The sequence below is a fragment of the Palaemon carinicauda genome, chromosome 27, assembly GCF_036898095.1.
Source record: "Palaemon carinicauda isolate YSFRI2023 chromosome 27, ASM3689809v2, whole genome shotgun sequence".
In the NCBI taxonomy this organism is placed as follows: domain Eukaryota; kingdom Metazoa; phylum Arthropoda; class Malacostraca; order Decapoda; family Palaemonidae; genus Palaemon; species Palaemon carinicauda.
In genome coordinates, this window is record NC_090751.1 from 59,914,990 (window position 1) to 59,932,851 (window position 17,862).

Here is a 17,862-nt window from a genome sequence, read left to right on the forward strand (position 1 = left end):
TACCTTCTAAGGCTTCTAGCAGCAAGTCCAAGATCCACAGGAAGATGCCTCCTATAGTGGAGAAGATCACACTCATTGACATGCTTACAGATGAGAGAATCTATAAGGTTGTAGATCGTCATTATGGCATCGATGAATCTACCGTTTGCTATATCAAGAAGGATTAAAAGAATATGAGAACAACGGCAAAAGTTAGCTTTAAGAAGACAGATAAAAGGTGATAACTTCCCATAATGAGGTCATTGTACAGATGGACTCTGCATTAATCCTTTGGATAAGTGACTGAGGGAAAAAGACCATTGCACTCGATACCAAAACCTAAATTTGAGAAAGCCAGGCAGCTCTACAGAAAGTTTACAGATGGCCGTGACAATGACCCAGAACCTTAAGAGTAGGTCCCTGCATGGAGAGGCTGCCTCTACTGAGTTCCGGAAGCTGATGATCATATGAAGGAGACGTTCCAGATCATCATTGAGTAAAAGGGTTATTTGTGTGAATAAGTTTTTAATGTGATTGAGCCTGGCCACTTTGGCACCAAGTGCCATCACAGACTCTTACTACACAGGAGGCCAGAGCCCCTGGATTCAATTCCTACAAAGATGCCTCACACATCCGTGTGGAAATTTTATGTTATTTAGGATAAAACTAGTGCTTATTCATAAGTACAAAAACCAAAGGGCCCTCAAAGACAAAAATAAGACTCCACTGCTAGTTCATTGAATGTACAATTTTAAGGCATGGATAATGAAAGCACAGACATCCGATTGGTGTCACCAGTGCTTCATTCCCAAAGTCAAGCTTTATCTTGACAAAAAGCTTTATCTTGATTTTAAAGGGCTTCTCCTAATGGACAATGTTGGAGGCCATGCAATTGACCTGTCATATGAGGGTGCACATGTTGAACTTTTACAGCCCAACATGACATCGCTGATTCACCCCATAGATCAAAGACTTATGCTTTTAAGGCCCTCAATAAATGAGACTTCATTCAATATCTGGTCAAGGCTATGGACGCTTGGTGGTATATTCTCCCTGAAGGAGTACAGGCATTGGTACACCCTTACATGTCCCCAAAATATTCAGAGGGCCATAAAGGTTATGAAGAAAGAAACAATTAATGCTTGTTGAAAGAAACTGTGGCCAGAAGTGGTCAACAACTATAAAGGATTTTCTCCTGACAAAATCCATTACTCAGCAGTTAGGTTGGAGAAATTACTAAGAGGAGATGGCTCCACCAATATGAATACAGACACAAATGACCTAAAAGAGACCCACACAAATCCAATAACGGATGAGAATCTGACTGAGATGATGAAGAAGAGCATAAGGATTGAGGGGAAGAAGCAGAAGTTGGCCTATCACTAAAATGCCTCTCAACTCTTGCAAAACTAGCAAAAGAACTTCAGAGAATGGCAAAAGATTGGGATCCACAAATGATTTGTGCATTGCAACTCAGAAATGCAATCAAAGGAGCCATGGCAATTTATAAAATCAACCTTCTTTATAAGAAAAGACAGCGTTAGCAACTGCCAATTGCTACATTTCTCACCCACAAAATAAAAAGAAGACACTGGTACTGCTGTCAGTGGGTATAGAAGTTACTACGCTAAAAGACGATGAAGATATTGCACTACAGCACTGATCTTCTTTGCTGGGCAGTACATTTACCTCAGCATCATCATCAACAGTGTACAGTATACTGAACTGCACAGGTCATTATTATTAATCAAGTATGTATCTTCACTCTTGAGCACTGTTTTTAATTCATTCTTTGATACGTAAGGATTTGTCTAAAGTATTTAGGAGTGTAGAAAGGTTTAATAAGACTGTGGGGAAAGCTTATAGAAACTTAAATCTACCGATAAAAGATTAGGAAAAACTATAAAAAAAATATGCTGTAGAATATACTGTTTCTACTTCACAGTTTTCCACCTATCGTGGGGGATGATTGGAACGTAACACCAGCGATAGCCAAATAATAACTGTAGTCTTAAAAGCTGAGCTTCTAAATTAATAAGCCCTATGAGTTGCTGGTAAGACTCCTTGAAATAGTTATGGAATGTTATCTCCTGTGGTACTGTACTTTATAACACCAACATCCTATAATTATCAAAAGTGTGTACACAAGTTTATCAAGGCCTTTGAATTGAATTTTAAGATTATTAGAGGAAAGTCTGATGAATTGGTAATAAATTAAAATTTCTCAACTAAGGCAGTACAGTGTTAAAGAAACAGGATGAAGTGTCGAGACCAAAGAGAACAAATGGAAAAAACAATAGGTAATAGATCATTACTGCTTAGAACTCCCCATAGGATATAGCCCTAGACCAGTGGTTCTTAACCTGTGTTCGATCGAACCCCAGGGGTTCGGTGAGGCAGTGTCAGGGGTTCGGCGGAGGTGACACAACACAAATGATATGAGAGTGGCACTTGCCAAGGTTAAGCCGCGGATTCCAGAAATTGTCTCTGGAAGGCAACAACAAAAGTCACATTGATTTGCAATAAGTATTCATTATGTTTTTTTGTTTTTGTGTGAAGTTCATATTTTGTTGATTTTGTTTTTTGAACACAGTGGTTCAATGCGCAAATGATGCATGGTTCATATTGTGCACTAATACAATATATACCTATGTTTTGAACTTCCTTTTTCTTTTTCTCTTTATTTCAGTTTACCTACATTATTTATATGTTTCCAACTATGAAGAGTTCGATTAGTGTACATATGGCACTTGCAGGGTTCAGTACCTCCAACAAGGTTAAGAACCACTGCCCTAAACAGTACACTGACAAGTCATCAAAACAGAATATGAAATTGTAAAAAATAATTCAAAAATACAACCTATAACATTTTTATAACAAAATATCTACAAAGAAGTAAAAACTTATCAACAATAAAAAAGCAAAACTTACCCATTTTGAGAACAAGAGAATAACCCGGAATGTCTGCGGTCTCATGGTTGTTCTTAGTACACACTGCAACATCACATGTATTGCTAATTGAAGTTTTCTGCAGGATACCACACTCCTCATTGATTATATTACTATAATCTATTTCTTCTTTATCTAGGTTGAGATAAAAGAATCAATTAGTCACTTTAATCCATCTATTGCCACTCATTCAAAACACAATAAAAAGAATTAAAACAAAACTAAAATTGCTCACATTACAAAATGCTTCAGTAAATGGTTTGTTCGGTATGTCCTTTAGAAACATATTATATCAAATCTAATATGTTGCAACTAATTTTCTCTTTTCTTATTATTTTTTTAAATATCCTATCTAATATATTGTAACCTTTTTCATTAAAGATCTTATGATATTAAAAGAATGAAGATTCTGACATTCCTGAAAAAAAAACTGCTTTCAAGACTTGACATTTCTTGCCGATTGAAAATGGGATGATTATGCAAAACATGTTTACGATCTGGTGTTAATCTGTGTTCCAGGATTAAGTCCTGAGAATTTTTCATGGCTATTATTAAAAGTTGGAGATTAACCAACCCCATGAGTCAAGCTTGACTTTTACAGAGGTGGTGCGATCTTTCATGAAATATCTAGTGATCAAAGAAATATAGCCTTTACATGAGAAGATAAAATAACTTTATTTACGAATTCTTTTTGAAAAGGCCATAATTAAAGAATAGGTTTAATCTGTTTTAATGTATAATTGTACAATTGCTTATATAATACTTGTCATTTATTAAAGAAAGTGTATTTTAAAGATTACAAACAATTCCCAATGTGAGTAGCTATATTTGATCTCATCATCGTAGCTGCCTATTTGAATGCTGTAACCTTAACTTCATTTTCCTTAAAGTAAGAATCTTATGTATTTCAAGATTTATAGCAGCTTCATATAATCCTTAGGAGGATAAAAATGTATTGAAGAACAACAACTCTTTAAACTAAAATCAGCTATTTCCATACTTGCCTTTCAAAGATAGAATACTGTACTATTAATTTACAAGTGCAAACTTCCCAACCTCTGAATTACTAATTTAAAAATTAATTTATATTTTACTAACTATACAAACGTAAGTCCTTTAATAGGAGTGCGATTTCATAATGAAGCATTGGCAGTTACTAGCGGATGGTGGGGAAGCACTGCTATCTCACCGGCACACTGCGTAGCCACTTTGATCTTCTATGATTTGAGGGGTGGATGAGGGAGAAAGTAAAATTTAAAGGACTCAGGTTTGTATTGTTAGGAAAAATACAATTTACTTTAAAAATGTGTGATTTGTTCCTACACATATACAAACCCTCATCATTTAATAGTTGAATTACCTTAAGGAGGGTGAATGTTTCTATACCAAAGCTGGCTGCTATAAAATACCTGGATGTCCAAACACTTTAACATAGGGGAGGTGTGAAATTCTTGGCGCCTGTCCACCTCCTGGCAATTGGGAAAAAATGTCAAGTGATCGGCTAGGTTATTTTTTGGCGACAGAGGTCATTGAAGAAACTCTGTCCTAAAAGGATCTGTCTGAAGTTTGTGGTCAATATAAAGAAATGGGGTTGTCTACCTTTGAGTCCATCCTCCCCTTCGTATGGGGAATAAGGGAGATATTTATATATTTACTCATACATAAATGCTGCTTGGTATGGAACCTTACTCGCATCAATGTTCAATCCAGTGAGTGGTGGCAAGACCAATGCACCCAAGAGAAGAGAAAGGAAAGAGGAAAAAATGCCAAATATTTTTACCTCTCAACTAGACTTTAGACGAGATGCTTCTTGTCACATGAAAGAGCTAGGATTGCTACACAACCTGTTGAGATGCTACCACAGGTACAAGTGAAAACATATGCAAAGGCTTGATTCATTGAAAGGCTCTTCGTAAGGAATAGTGTGGAACAAATTCCTCTGACTTTGTGAGCACAAGCTTGGGTGGATTCTTGTGACTCTCTAGCTTAGGGGATATATGCTCTAATAGTTTCTTGAGGCCAGAAAGAAACGGTATTCTTAAGAGTTCATCTTGAATTTACCCATACTGACGAAAAGGTTTTGTAGCCGTGGTCTGACTGGCTGAATCCACTTCAGGTAATGACGTAGCACCCTCATGAGACAGAGAACCAACTCCTACCGATCATTGTTCTCATCCTTAAGGAAGGAGATTGAAAAATATTTGAACCTGGGTTCCTGAATGGCAGGGTTCTGCATCTTTGCCACAAACTCTAGAACAAAGGAAAAAGAAACCTTTATCCCTCCCTCTTTTCTGATACTTGAGATAGGATGAAAAGTCTAGAGTGTTAGATCTCTATCCAAAGATTATCTTAATGGTTTGTAGGGGGCCTGCCTAAGTTGCTTGAAAGGCCAGGATTGTTTGCAGCTCCTTATGAGTATCGATAATTCCCATAAGAAGGAAAGTTTGAAGCCCTTATGCCTGAAGACTTGGCTCGAGGCTGACCAATAGCCTTTTGACACTGAGACTGAGAGGGGCTTCTCCCCATGAGGGTAGATAAGAAAATCTGCTACCAGCTACAGAGATGCTCCAAGTAGAGAAGCACCCCTCCTACAACACCAACTGCAGAAGATGGCCCACTTTGCTTTGTAAACGTTGCCAGAGGATTTATGAAGATATCCAGACATCTTCGGTGCCGTCCCTCACAAAAAAACCTTTTGGCAAAGACGGTTAGGCCACAGGGGGTAGATCTCTTGGTACCTGTGCTACGTGTGTCAGCAGGTCTAGGTACCGTTTGGCATGAGGCCATTTGGCAACCATCAGGATTATTCTTATATTTGGGGTAGTCAACACCCTATTGATTATCCTTCAAATCAGGCAGAACACATGAAAAGCATAGGCGTCAGTGCTGTTCCAATGATGTTGGAGGGCATCCTCTAGTGCTGCTGTTGGGTTTGAAACTGGTGAGATCGGGAGCCTCTTGTTGAGGTACGTTGCAAATACAGTAGATCGGTTGACAAGAAACTGCCCAAAGTCAAGACTCTGCCACTCAAGAATGAAGGGACTATTGCCCCCATGACCTGTCCCTGGCGACTGAATTTGTCAGCTATTATGTCCTATGTATCTGGAATGGATTGTTATATTATATGATATTCACCCCCTTAAAGCCCATCTAAAAAATGTCTCGTAAATGAAAACAACGCCCCACACCAACTCTACATAATTCCAATTATCAGGTACATCATTAATTCACAAAAAAACTAAAAATTTCAGTATAAAGGTAGGATGTTCAACTAAAGGAAACTTAATCTATCATCTGTCCCTTCACAAACTTATCCAATATCATTTATTCATATTACATCCGCATTATTATACTCTTTGGCACTAGCTAACAGAAAAATAATTCAGTGAGAGGATAGGATGACAAATTACATGTAGATGAATATATATACCTATAAATCAAACTGGATATCAATTTGTTATCCCAACCCTCAAATCTTACAAAGGAAGTTGACAGGCCCACATAGTCAAAATTTTCCAGGAAAAGAAATTACACTCATTGTAGTCCAAATTCTATTTCATCAAATACAAAACTTATAGATTTTAGACTATTACAGTACAATCAAAATTTACTAAATCTAACATACGGTAACTTAGTTACAGTCATGGATATAGTGTATACAAGTACACAATTACACAAACCGTGACTCGATACAGTTTTCCTCACATAAGGTGTCCCATTCCACACCCTTCAACAATCACAATGTGGGAATAAAAAAGGATTAATAGAGATTGATGATGATAAAAAAAAAAAAAAAAATTAAAATAAAAAACTTTAGCTCAGTGCTTGATTTAATGCCAGATTTATAGTTCTGAGTCTCAAAATTCTGTCTCTGGACATACGCCGGGATTTTACAATCTGCTTACAAGCAATATTAATTTCTCGCAGCACTGGAGATAGGCAAGCCGGCGACTCTCCAAGTACATGTGGGGTGCCTTTAATCGTTTGCTAACCTCGCATAACATCTTATATTTGCAGGTTAACAACATTTTCTGATGCGGACCAGAGACAGAATCCGTGGTCTCAGAAGACAACAATAAAAATCTTGAAAAATCCAGCAACAATTCAGGGAAAAGCTCCGATTGAGAAGACCCAAACAGAGCAACCACTTTCAGATCAGATACACCCAACTGTGCCATTTCAACCTCAAGTTCCGACCAGTGTTTCCATCTTCCCTTCGAATGCCGGAAAGGGTTTGAATTCCGAGGTAACTCTGGAGAAGAGAATAATTCCCTTTCTGCAATTTTTGTCTGATCAGTGACACTAGGCCTCCATTCCATGACTCGAGGCTGAACTAGAGGTAGATCAGGAACTGGACCTTTGGACCTAGTCCATGAGGGACTAATTCCACTAGAGATGGGATTTGCAGGCAACGGTCAGTTGTCACAATCGGGTGGCAAAATGCCAAGAAAGTCATAATCAAAATAAATGGACACTGCCGAGTCAGAAACAAGGCTTTCTAAACCAGCAGGTCTTTACAGGTCTAGACTAGAACTCTTGGAGTCAGTAGAAAGTGGTTCCAATAATGGAATGCTGGAAACTTCTCAGAATTCCCAACTCCCTGGAAGATGAACGACACCTTCCTCTTGGAGAGAGGAGGCTAAGTTATGTGGCGTTGGGAATTCGGGCACAGGAGAGTGAACCACATATTCGGGAGTCAAAATTGAGGTTTCTCCCTGGAGATGAACGGCACCTTCCTCTTAGAAAGAGGAGGCTAAGAAACGTGGTGTTGAGAATTCGGGCACAGGAGAGTGAACCACAAATTCCTGAGTCAAAATTGGGAATTTGGTCACAGGAGAGTGAACCACAAATTCCTGAGTCAAAATTGGGGTTTCACGCATTCCAGTTGGAGGACCGATTCAGGTTTCAATACAGGAGTCTCATCAAAATCTTCTAAGAGATATAACCAAGCTTCCAGTGATCTTTTCCTCTCATAAGTCATAGCTTGCTTAAAGATGGGCTTGGGCTGAGTAATACTTCTTGTAGGACGGTAATTTTCCTTTGTCGTCGGGACTTGTTATCATGTGTGGGCAGTTTGTTTCCTAATTACTTTTTTCCTTTCTCATTTTGAAATAAACCATTTTTCATATAGATGCAGTATGGGTTTCCTTCCTTATTGTTTCTTGATTCCAGCCTTTAGGTTTTTTATTTTTTTTAAGCATAGCCATTCTTAAGTAAAAAAATATCTCACCTGGAAAGCATACTGCTTTATTTATTCAGAACTATGTGCAGAATACCGTGGAGAGACAGTATACTTAAGATAGGTTATTAGGAGGTTCGGAGGTTCTAGCTGGGTCCCCTTGCCCAATATAAAATCAAGGGGTGGTGCCTAGTGCCTAGTTCATTCTTGACTGTTTACCTTTTGCCCGGATCTCTGGGTATTCCACCCTATTTTTTGTATAGTGAGAAGTTGGGGTGTGGTCGTAATTCAGACACTAGGCAGTCTGAGTGCTACGTCTGGCCACAGTTCGCAAACCACTTCATCGTGCTGATAAGTCCAACGTCTTAGAGTGGGCTTGCTTTGCCAACTCACATAGGTGCTCTGAAAAGATACTTCCTTGTTTGTTTATGTATGATACTTTGGTAGTGTTGCTGCTCATAAATGCTATTGATGTGACCCTGAAATCTTTTGGTCTGACAGCCTGTCTGACTGTTGCTGCAGTCTCCATCTTGAAAGGAGTTTGAAGGACAGACTCGATCAAGGCCGAAAGGTTTGACTGGTCTCCAGCCTCCCGATGCCTTCTCTACAAGAAAGATTTAACTGAATATGACCTGGAGAGTCCCCTTCTCTTCTGTCTGAAGGGCAGCACCCTTTGCTGATTCCTCTGCAAAGGACAGAGACCTCATTGGAAGGCAAACCAGGGAAGGTGGATAGCTGATGAATGGGATGACATAATCTTTGTGGAAGACAGATACCATCATAAGTTCGGCCCTGTGACATCACCACTGCTACCACCCGAGTTGCAGGCATCTTCCCACTGGTGGTAAAGCAGGAGGTAGGGCCCCCTTAGCAGGATTGCCATCTGAATCCACCACTTGGCTCCTCTAATTCTTTCTGCCTCTTGTCCTGAAATGGTAGTTTGAAAGGAACCGACTTCTCAACAGTGTTCTGCTTCAAAGCATCCTTAGAGGTGTCATGAGCTTTCCTCGCCACGGGAGAATGTCTATGGGCTGCAGGTAACGAGGAGTCCTGGTTTGCTTTTCTCCATTTCTCTGTAACTGCCTCCACGCCAATGAGATGAAGCAAGGACGGAGACTTGAACAGTGTGTTATGAAGGAGGAGAGCCTCCCTCTTCGGCACCTGCTTCTGAAACCTGGTGATAATGGCATCATGCTTCTTCAGGATCTAGTTGGCCGCCCACTGGTTAGCTGTGTTGTGAATCAAGAACTCCAACACTCTCGAACCTGAGAAAATATTATTCTTGAACACCCGCTGCTTTTTGGAATCAGAAAGGTCTTTGGTTATGGCTAGGAACCCAATGGTCTCAGACCATCGGTCCATCCATGAGGAAGTCAAAAGAGTTGCTTTCGCCAGCCTCTCCATGTTCAGAGCCTCCGCAGATAAGAATGTCACCCACTGCATTGCCAGCTTCTCCATGATTGAACCTTGAGACAAGGCTGACACTGTCTGTAGTGGCAGTGGAGAAGGGAAGCCATCTTGAATGTTATAATATTTCCTCAGTCTCACAAATGGAGGAGGAAGTAACTTCGACAATCTGTTCGTCCTAAGGGTATCCCATCTCACAGAGATCTACGAGTCAACCTTAGCAATGGGCCCAGCAGCCAACTTTGACCATGGTAGCTCTAACCATTGTCTGTTGGCTCTTGGAGCATGACATTGCACGTCTATAACTGCATCTTTCCCCTGCAGAAGGGAGTAAGGGGCCTCAGTAAGTCCAATAACCACACAAATGCAGGTAAGAGCCTTTACAAACACAGAATCTGACTCGCTTCCATTCGTGTCAGGAGCCTTAGGGCTTGCAGCTGGAAGGAGATGAGATCAATGGTCGAGTTTTCAAAATCAGTACCGAGGTCATCTTCTGGATTAGCAATAAGGGAACACGGCCTAATAGGATTTGGCCCTAACTTTGGGAGCTCTGGTCCTAGCTGATGCCTTGACCTTCTCGTAAATTGAGGCGTACGCTCTACGGATCATCTCACAAAGCAAGCAATAGACTTTTTTTTGACACCTCTTTCTTGGACCTACCAGTGCTATTAAAAAGTATCTGATGCTCAGCCCTGAGATTGGAGTACAGTATTCACCCTCCCCGTGGACAAACACGAACCTCTTGATTCCATTCCATTAGTAACAACCACGATCACTTCCTGAAAAGTGAAAGAATATACAGAAGGTCCTCAACTTTCAAACATCTGGTCATACAAACAAATTCAACTGAAAATAACAAAGATAAGATAAAGAAATACTGTAATAAAACTATTATATAATTTACTACAGTAAGCAAAATTATATTTGTAATACGTGATATCTATTTCATATGAAACCTTACTATTTGTTGACTTTTGTAGCTGGAAATCAGGCATGGGATTCAGGTTTGTCCTACCCTAGATCAAAATTTAACCCACTATAACTTACAAACAATTCTACTTGCAAGCAGCTTCTTGGAACCTATTAAGTTTGTAAGTTGAGGACCTTCTGTTAAAAAGTTTTGTAAGGAGCTGACTGTACATGCATACACATGTGGCAGAAACAAAGGTGAAGGCCCTCTGGCTGGAAAGGAAGAGAGGCTCCTAGCCTCACACCCCCTCTCCAGCTTGATAAACGCTCACTCCTTAACCAGCTTTAACGACAGTCTCCAGCAGGTGCTGAAATAATCTCTCTAATTAAGGACAAGGGTTTGTATGCCATGTAGGAAACAAAATAACTAAGGTGAAGGAACTCTGGCTGGAAAGGAAGAGAGGCTCCTAGCCTCACACTCCCTCTCCAGCTTGATAAACGCTCACTCCTTAACCAGCTTTAACGACAGTCTCCAGCAGGTGCTGAAATAATCTCTCTAATTAAGGACAAGGGTTTGTATGCCATGTAGGAAACAAAATAACTAAGGTGAAGGAACTCTGGCTGGAAAGGAAGAGAGGCTCCTAGCCTCACACCCCCTCTCCAGCTTGATAACCGCACCTTAACCAGCTTTAACGACAGTCTCCAGCAGGTTCTGAAACAATCTCTCTATTTAGGACAAGGGTTTGTATGTCATGTAGGAAACAAAATAACTTGCTGGCAAAAAATATATTTATGAAGGTATATGGAAGTCAGAATGACGATATAAACTTTATTAAAGATATAAAAATTTAGTGATTTATATATAGGGTTGAATGTTACAGATGATGGCACATTGCAAGATTACGTGAATTCTAAGTACAGTGAACCCTCTCTACTTCGCGGTTCGACAATCGCGGATTCACCACTTCGCGGGGTTTTTCCATAACCCATATATATATACATATCGCGGATTTTCCGGAAAATTCGAAAATACCGCGAAATCTGAAGACCCCCAAATACGATATTTTGTTACCTGTAATTCCATTAATACTGTAATTAGTAATATCTGCTCTTACTGATTGTTCATTGCATTACATATGATATATAATTCAGCACAGAAAGAAATAAAACACGAAAAGAGAATGTGATCATACGATAATTCAGTACGTAGTAAAATTAAATCGAACATGAAACGCAAATCAGATGCAGTCATACCATATTAGAATGGTGTGTACTGTAATGGATGTGCTTCTTTTCCATGAATCTTTTGTATGTATACGTACGTAGTACAGTACTGCATCCAATAATATTCTTTGTTGCAAAAATCACATTTCGAATAAGCGTACGAGAGAGAGAGAGAGAGAGAGAGAGAGAGAGAGAGAGAGAGAGAGAGAGAGAGAGAGAGCGTAAAATAGCGTACGTAAAGTGTGTATTATTATTATTGTTATTATTATTATTATTGTTGTTGTTGTTAATAAAATTATTATTGTTATTATTATTGTCATTATTATTATTATTATTATTATCATTATTATTATTATTATTACTGTACAGTATTATTATCATTATTTATTATTATTACGGTATTGTACTTAATCTACGTATGTTCAGTATGCGCGGGGCATCTTCTATGAGTAGGTAACCAACGCATCATAGTACTGTAAGACGGGTTGTGATTGGTTCAAGCGCTGATAGATGACGAATCAGAACTCAAGTTTTGTTATCTAGCCTGTGATTGGTGTTTTGCCCGCATCTTCTACCCGCAGCATCAAAGTTCTCGCGGGGCTGGATCGTTCACTCTCTGTTACCGCGTATCGCTGAGTAGACGTTCTTAAGTTTGTGAAGTTTAATCTGTGCTGTGTGCGACCTTTTTAAGTTGAACTTTTTGTTACAGTACTGTACGTAAATCCTACTGTAATGGCTCCCAAGCGTTCTGCTTCTCTTAAGGCTGGTAGTGAGCCTAAACGCCACCGAAGGATGATGACGACAGCTGAGAAGGTTACGCTTCTCGACATGTTAAAAGATGGTAGAAGTTACGCGGCCGCCGGCCGCCATTTTGGCATCAACGAATCCACCGTTCGCTATATCAAAAAGGACGAGGCGAACATTAGAAAGACGGCTGCAATCACCTTTAGCAGATCAGCGAAGCGAGTCGTTACAACGCGTAATAAAACGATCGTACGCATGGAAGGTGCTTTAGCTGTGTGGATTGCCGACTGCCGGAAGAAGAACATAGCGTTGGATACGAACACCATCCAAACAAAGGCTTTGAGTTTATATGAGAATTTTGCTGCAAAGGAACCTAAAGACGACGACGGCAACCATGCTGAAGATGATGATGATGCAGATGATCCTCAACCAGGGACATCCACTGATTCCCAGCCTCAGAAACGTTTTTCCGCAAGCAAAGGATGGTTCGCGAAGTTTCAGAAACGCTTCGCCCTGAAAAGTGTTTCCCTGCATGGGGAGTCTGCTTCCGCTGACACTGCCGCTGCTGAAACTTACGTGAACCAGACGTTCAAGAATATTATCGCCGAAGGTGGATACAAGCCGGAACAAGTCTTTAATATGGATGAGACTGGCTTGTTTTGGAAGAGAATGCCGTCGCAAACTTTCCTGTTCAAAGAGGAAGCCAAAGCCTCTGGCTTTAAGGCATTCAAGGATCGCGTTACCCTCGTGATGTGTGGCAATGCTGCTGGATTTTTGTTAAAGCCGGGGCTTATTTATAAGTCGAAAAATCCTCGCGCTTTGAAAAATAAAAATAAGAATCTCCTTCCCGTGTACTGGATGCATAATCAAAAAGCATGGATTACGAAGATGCTGACCTCCAACTGGTTCCACCAGTGTTTTATCCCGCAAGTCAGTAAATATCTCTTAGAGAAGGGCTTGCCATTCAAGATCCTTCTCCTTATGGATAACGCTGGTGGACACGCAACTGACCTGTCGCATGAGGGCATTCAGGTTGAGTTCCTGCCACTCAACACCACGTCATTAATTCAACCGATGGACCAGGGGGTTATCAGGGCGTTCAAGGCCCTCTACACGAAGAATACCTTGGCGGACCTCGTTGCGTGTGTGGATGCTGCCCAAGATGACGAGGATGAAGATTTTAACTTGAAGGCGTACTGGCGGCAGTACACCATAGCCACGTGCCTGCAGAATATTCAGAAGGCACTTCAAGAGATGAAACCTGCAACCGTGAATGCGAGCTGGAAGAAGTTGTGGCCCGATATTGTTTACGACGACAAGGGATTTACTCCGTCGGAAATCCAACACTCTGCAATACGGAAATCTGTGCAGTTGGCTGCCATAATTGGAGGTGACGGGTTTGGCGACATGACGACTGAAGACGTCGACGAGTTGTTGGACTGCCATTCCCAGCCCCTAACTGACGCAGACCTCGAAGACCTGACGAAATCGGCAAGTGAGGAGGAGAGTGATACCCAGGAAGAGACCCAAGAAAATGTCGAAGAAACAGGCTTAACATTAGAACGGCTTGCCAAGGCCTGCAACCACGCGAAGGAGTTGAAAGAAATGTTGCAAGAGTGGGACGAGGATATGGTTCGCTCGATGCAATTCTGCAACAAGGTTGATGACATAATGACTCCCTACAAAATGCTCTTGGATCGAAAAAAGAAGCAGCGGCAACAACTTCCGATCACAATGTTCTTCCAGCCTCGCAAAAAAGAGCCAGTTCCTCCTGCTAGTACGCCTTCGGAAGAAATTGAAGTTTCCCAGGAAGAAGTTGAAGAGGTGTCCCAGGAAAAGACACCTCCGTCTGAAGAGACGTAAAATACTATCATTGGCTGCACAGTAGAACACATCATCAGCTTCATCATCATCATTTCTACTGTGCAGCAAATTCATCGCCATCACCATTCAAGTTTTTCTTCAACTTCTTTCGTGGTGAGTACAGTAACAATCTTTATTTTTTACTTTAATATTCTTACTGCCTGTTTTATAGTTTAGTAATGTACGTACTGTATGCATTAAGTTAAAGGGAAGGTTTTAAAAGTCTACATGTTGTAACCTATCATATTTTTTTTGTTTAAAATTTACATTTACGTACGTAAAATAATCTCTCTCTCTCTCTCTCTCTCTCTCTCTCTCTCTCTCTCTCTCTCTCGTAAATTATTTTCCTGCTTTGCTACGTACAATACTGTATAATTTATATTTGTAAGGTAACATATTTTGTAAATGCTTTTACTGTAAATACTGTATGTACTGTATCATTATCTATCACTATCATCATGCGCGTTAAATGCCTTGTTTGTTCTGAGCGTGGTTGTTTACTGAGCGTACACGCCGTCGTTTCAGGCGGCGTCATAATGAAAAACATTTCATTTGGAAGTCCTAAGAAAAATACGTAAACTAAAACATTGGTAATAAACAAATCAACATACAGTACAGTACTGTATAATCAATATAATCGATGCAAAAACTAACCTATACATATATGTGTACTGTACACTAAATGAGTTTGTTTCTTCATTATGATCAGAGATGAACGTAAACAAAACATTGGTTGCCATTTTTTATCGTGCTTTTTAGGTGTTTAGGAAACGCATGATATAAAATCGCCTTTAATATTTGTGCCTGTTTTAGTTTAGGGTGCTGTAGTACATGCATTAAGTGTTCTGTACATTAAAGGGTGGTTTGTTAACAGTACTACGTACAAGGGAAGGTTTTAAAAGTCCGAATATACATGTTAAATAAATAGGTAAATATGATGTCACTACTTCGCGGATTTTCACCTATCGCGCCCGCGTCTGGAACCTATCTACCGCGATAAACGAGGGTTCACTGTACTGCATGGGAGGTAAGGAGGATATCTACAGCCCTGCAACATTTTTAAAAGAAATGGGAATTCAGGAAAAAAAAAAAAGGTCTGGTTTACAGAAGTGTGACTTGAATATGACAAATAAAATGTGTCTTCCACTGAGGAGAAATGCCTGCATATGATTGGCGAGTGGAAAAAGGGTCACCAAATGAGAAATGTAAAATTACTTGGAAAATGTGGCAGAAAGTAAGAGGATGGAGCTGAGTATGTTAAATGTAGTTTGATCATATAGTTAGAAGGAGAAAGAATAGATCGATCAGTAGGGTTATGAGAAGAAATTAATATGGAGCTGAAAAGAGTTGGGTAGACAAGTGTTAACAAGAACTGTATTGGCTTAATACCAAGAAATAAAAATGTGACAGGAAGTGAATACTGCAGTAAATGTTAAGGGTGCAGTTAAAAACTGGATATGGAAGCATATTGTTTTGATTTGTTCATTGGAGCAAACCCAATTTTGGATAATGATATTTTGGCAGAAAATAAACCCCTACCTTCAGCTACAAAAGTTTTTGTTCGAGGAAGATAAGCCATCCACCAACGCTGAGGTGCTTCAGGTTTCTTTACCTCTTCTACCTTTTCTACTGCACGACATCTAGAACATCCAGAGCATGGCTGGGAATACTCTAAATCAGCTGAACAGTCCCAAGATAAATCTGCAAGGGGTAAAATCATTAAAAAATATAAACTCAATTAATAACAGATATATCAGTTTTAAATTCCATAATTATTGTAAGTAAAATAACAAGAAAAGAGCTTCAAAATTATAGAAATATTGTTACACATTACTTTTCTGCAGGATAACCAGAAACAGGCTTGCCTAAAAAAGAAAAAATGAAGCCATCTACTAAAATGTTATATCCATTAAAAAACTACACAAAATAAGAGGCTTAAAATGAACTAATTTTCTATAAATATAAACAAAGAAACATGCAACTTATAGATTTCCATATTGTACAAAGGAGGACAATATTAACAATTTTAATAATAAAATTTCAGTTTGCTTATCCAGTGTATATGGGGTATCAGCTGGAACACACTGACTCTTATTAGATTTTGATTTACTAATGCCTATATTAACCCGTTTAACATAATGTGAGACAAGCTAGTGGCTAAGCTTATAAGCAAATGGCAAACATTGTCGGATGAAACATAATCAAAACGATCAAAATATGTAGAAACTTTGTTCACGTTTCGGAATTTTAGGGGGAATCATATGATATGCCACACCAAACTCATATAAGGTTGAGGATAAGGGTTTACTTAAACAAATGAAAAGATATAGGATCAAGACAACCCATTCAGTGCTCTGCCTCACATTCTAGTTTAGACTTATAGAGTAACTAGAATTGTGGTATTGAGAGTGTTTAGCAGCAGAAGGAACTAAAGTATGCTATGTAAAGATTTCGAGGCTCTGTGCGAGGCTTTTGAAATTATGGAGTGCAGTGTACGTTCAAAATCCTTATTGAATTAAATGTTACTAATAAGAATGACTAGTGGGCCTTAGGTCAAGTTTGGCCATGGGTTGAAAAGGACAAGAATTACCAACACTAAGGGACTTCTTAAGTTTAACAATGGGAATAAGTGATGTCCAGAGCATGTGAAGCTATCACTATTGAAAAATACCTGAACTTGTTGTGTGATCTAATCAGTTGATCAGCAGGCAGATTATATTGCACAGTAACATAAGAAGAGCTTCAAACCTCCATTGGAGTGTGGCTGTCACTGAGGGCCCTCTACACACCAGCAGAGCCAGAAAAAAAATGCCAACGCAGATCCGAGAGCTCTTTTCTGCTGTCACATACTCCCCAAGGACTGATCCAGGGCCGTATGCACAGAAGCCACAGTAGTATGCTCACTCGATGAGGGAAAGAAAGGGGTGAGAGACTTCTTCGGTGTCACCTTGGGTATTGCCTAAACAGACCCAAGATAAAGCTTAGTTCTGTTCTTCCTCTTCAAAGTATACACTTGCCACTGCACAGGAGGCCACAATCTGCACTTGGCACATGGGGATGATTGTAAACAATCATGCCCCCTACAAGAAGTGCAGAAAAAGTGTGAATCTATAGCCACTTTAGCCATAAACTGGTTGCAGCACCCACTCTTTCCCCAGGAAGTACGAATCTCTTTACTTCACATTCTTTATCAACAGCCAGCATTAACTTTTGAAAAGTAAAAGAAAAAGATAAAAGCCTTTGGTTAGATCGCAACAGTACGTCCATACTCGCTATAGTCAAAGACAAAAGTGAAGAGTCTTAAACAAGCAGGTGCATGTGCACCATCTGTTGTTAACTACCTCGTTAACAAATTTAACAGCCATTCCCTATTCTAAAATAAGAAATGTTTGTTTACAAGTAAGAACAAATAAAAGTTGTGAATTACAATTCAAGTTAGAAAATAGAGAGAGAGAGAGAGAGAGAGAGAGAGAGAGAGAGAGAGAGAGAGAGAGAGAGAGAGAGAGAGAGAGAGAGAGAGAGAGAGAGAGAGAGATATTCCATTTTTAATCATTCCAGTACTCCCTCACCTCCAAAGTTTTCTGAACACATGCCCTATGATATTTTAC

The 17,862-nt window shown here is 39.7% G+C and overlaps 1 protein-coding gene across 1 annotated transcript in view; it reads right to left on the bottom strand.

Annotated features, from left to right (window-relative positions):
- The window catches only part of LOC137621201 (acylglycerol kinase, mitochondrial-like), an 85,266-nt gene that overhangs the window by 14,433 nt on the left and 52,971 nt on the right, over positions 1-17,862 (bottom strand). Inside the window, exons 5-6 of the mRNA XM_068351609.1 lie at positions 15,794-15,955; positions 2,911-3,063 (exon numbers count right to left, since the gene is read on the bottom strand). Coding sequence (XP_068207710.1) covers positions 2,911-3,063; positions 15,794-15,955 — 315 coding nt within the window. The remainder of the gene's footprint in view (positions 1-2,910; positions 3,064-15,793; positions 15,956-17,862) is intronic.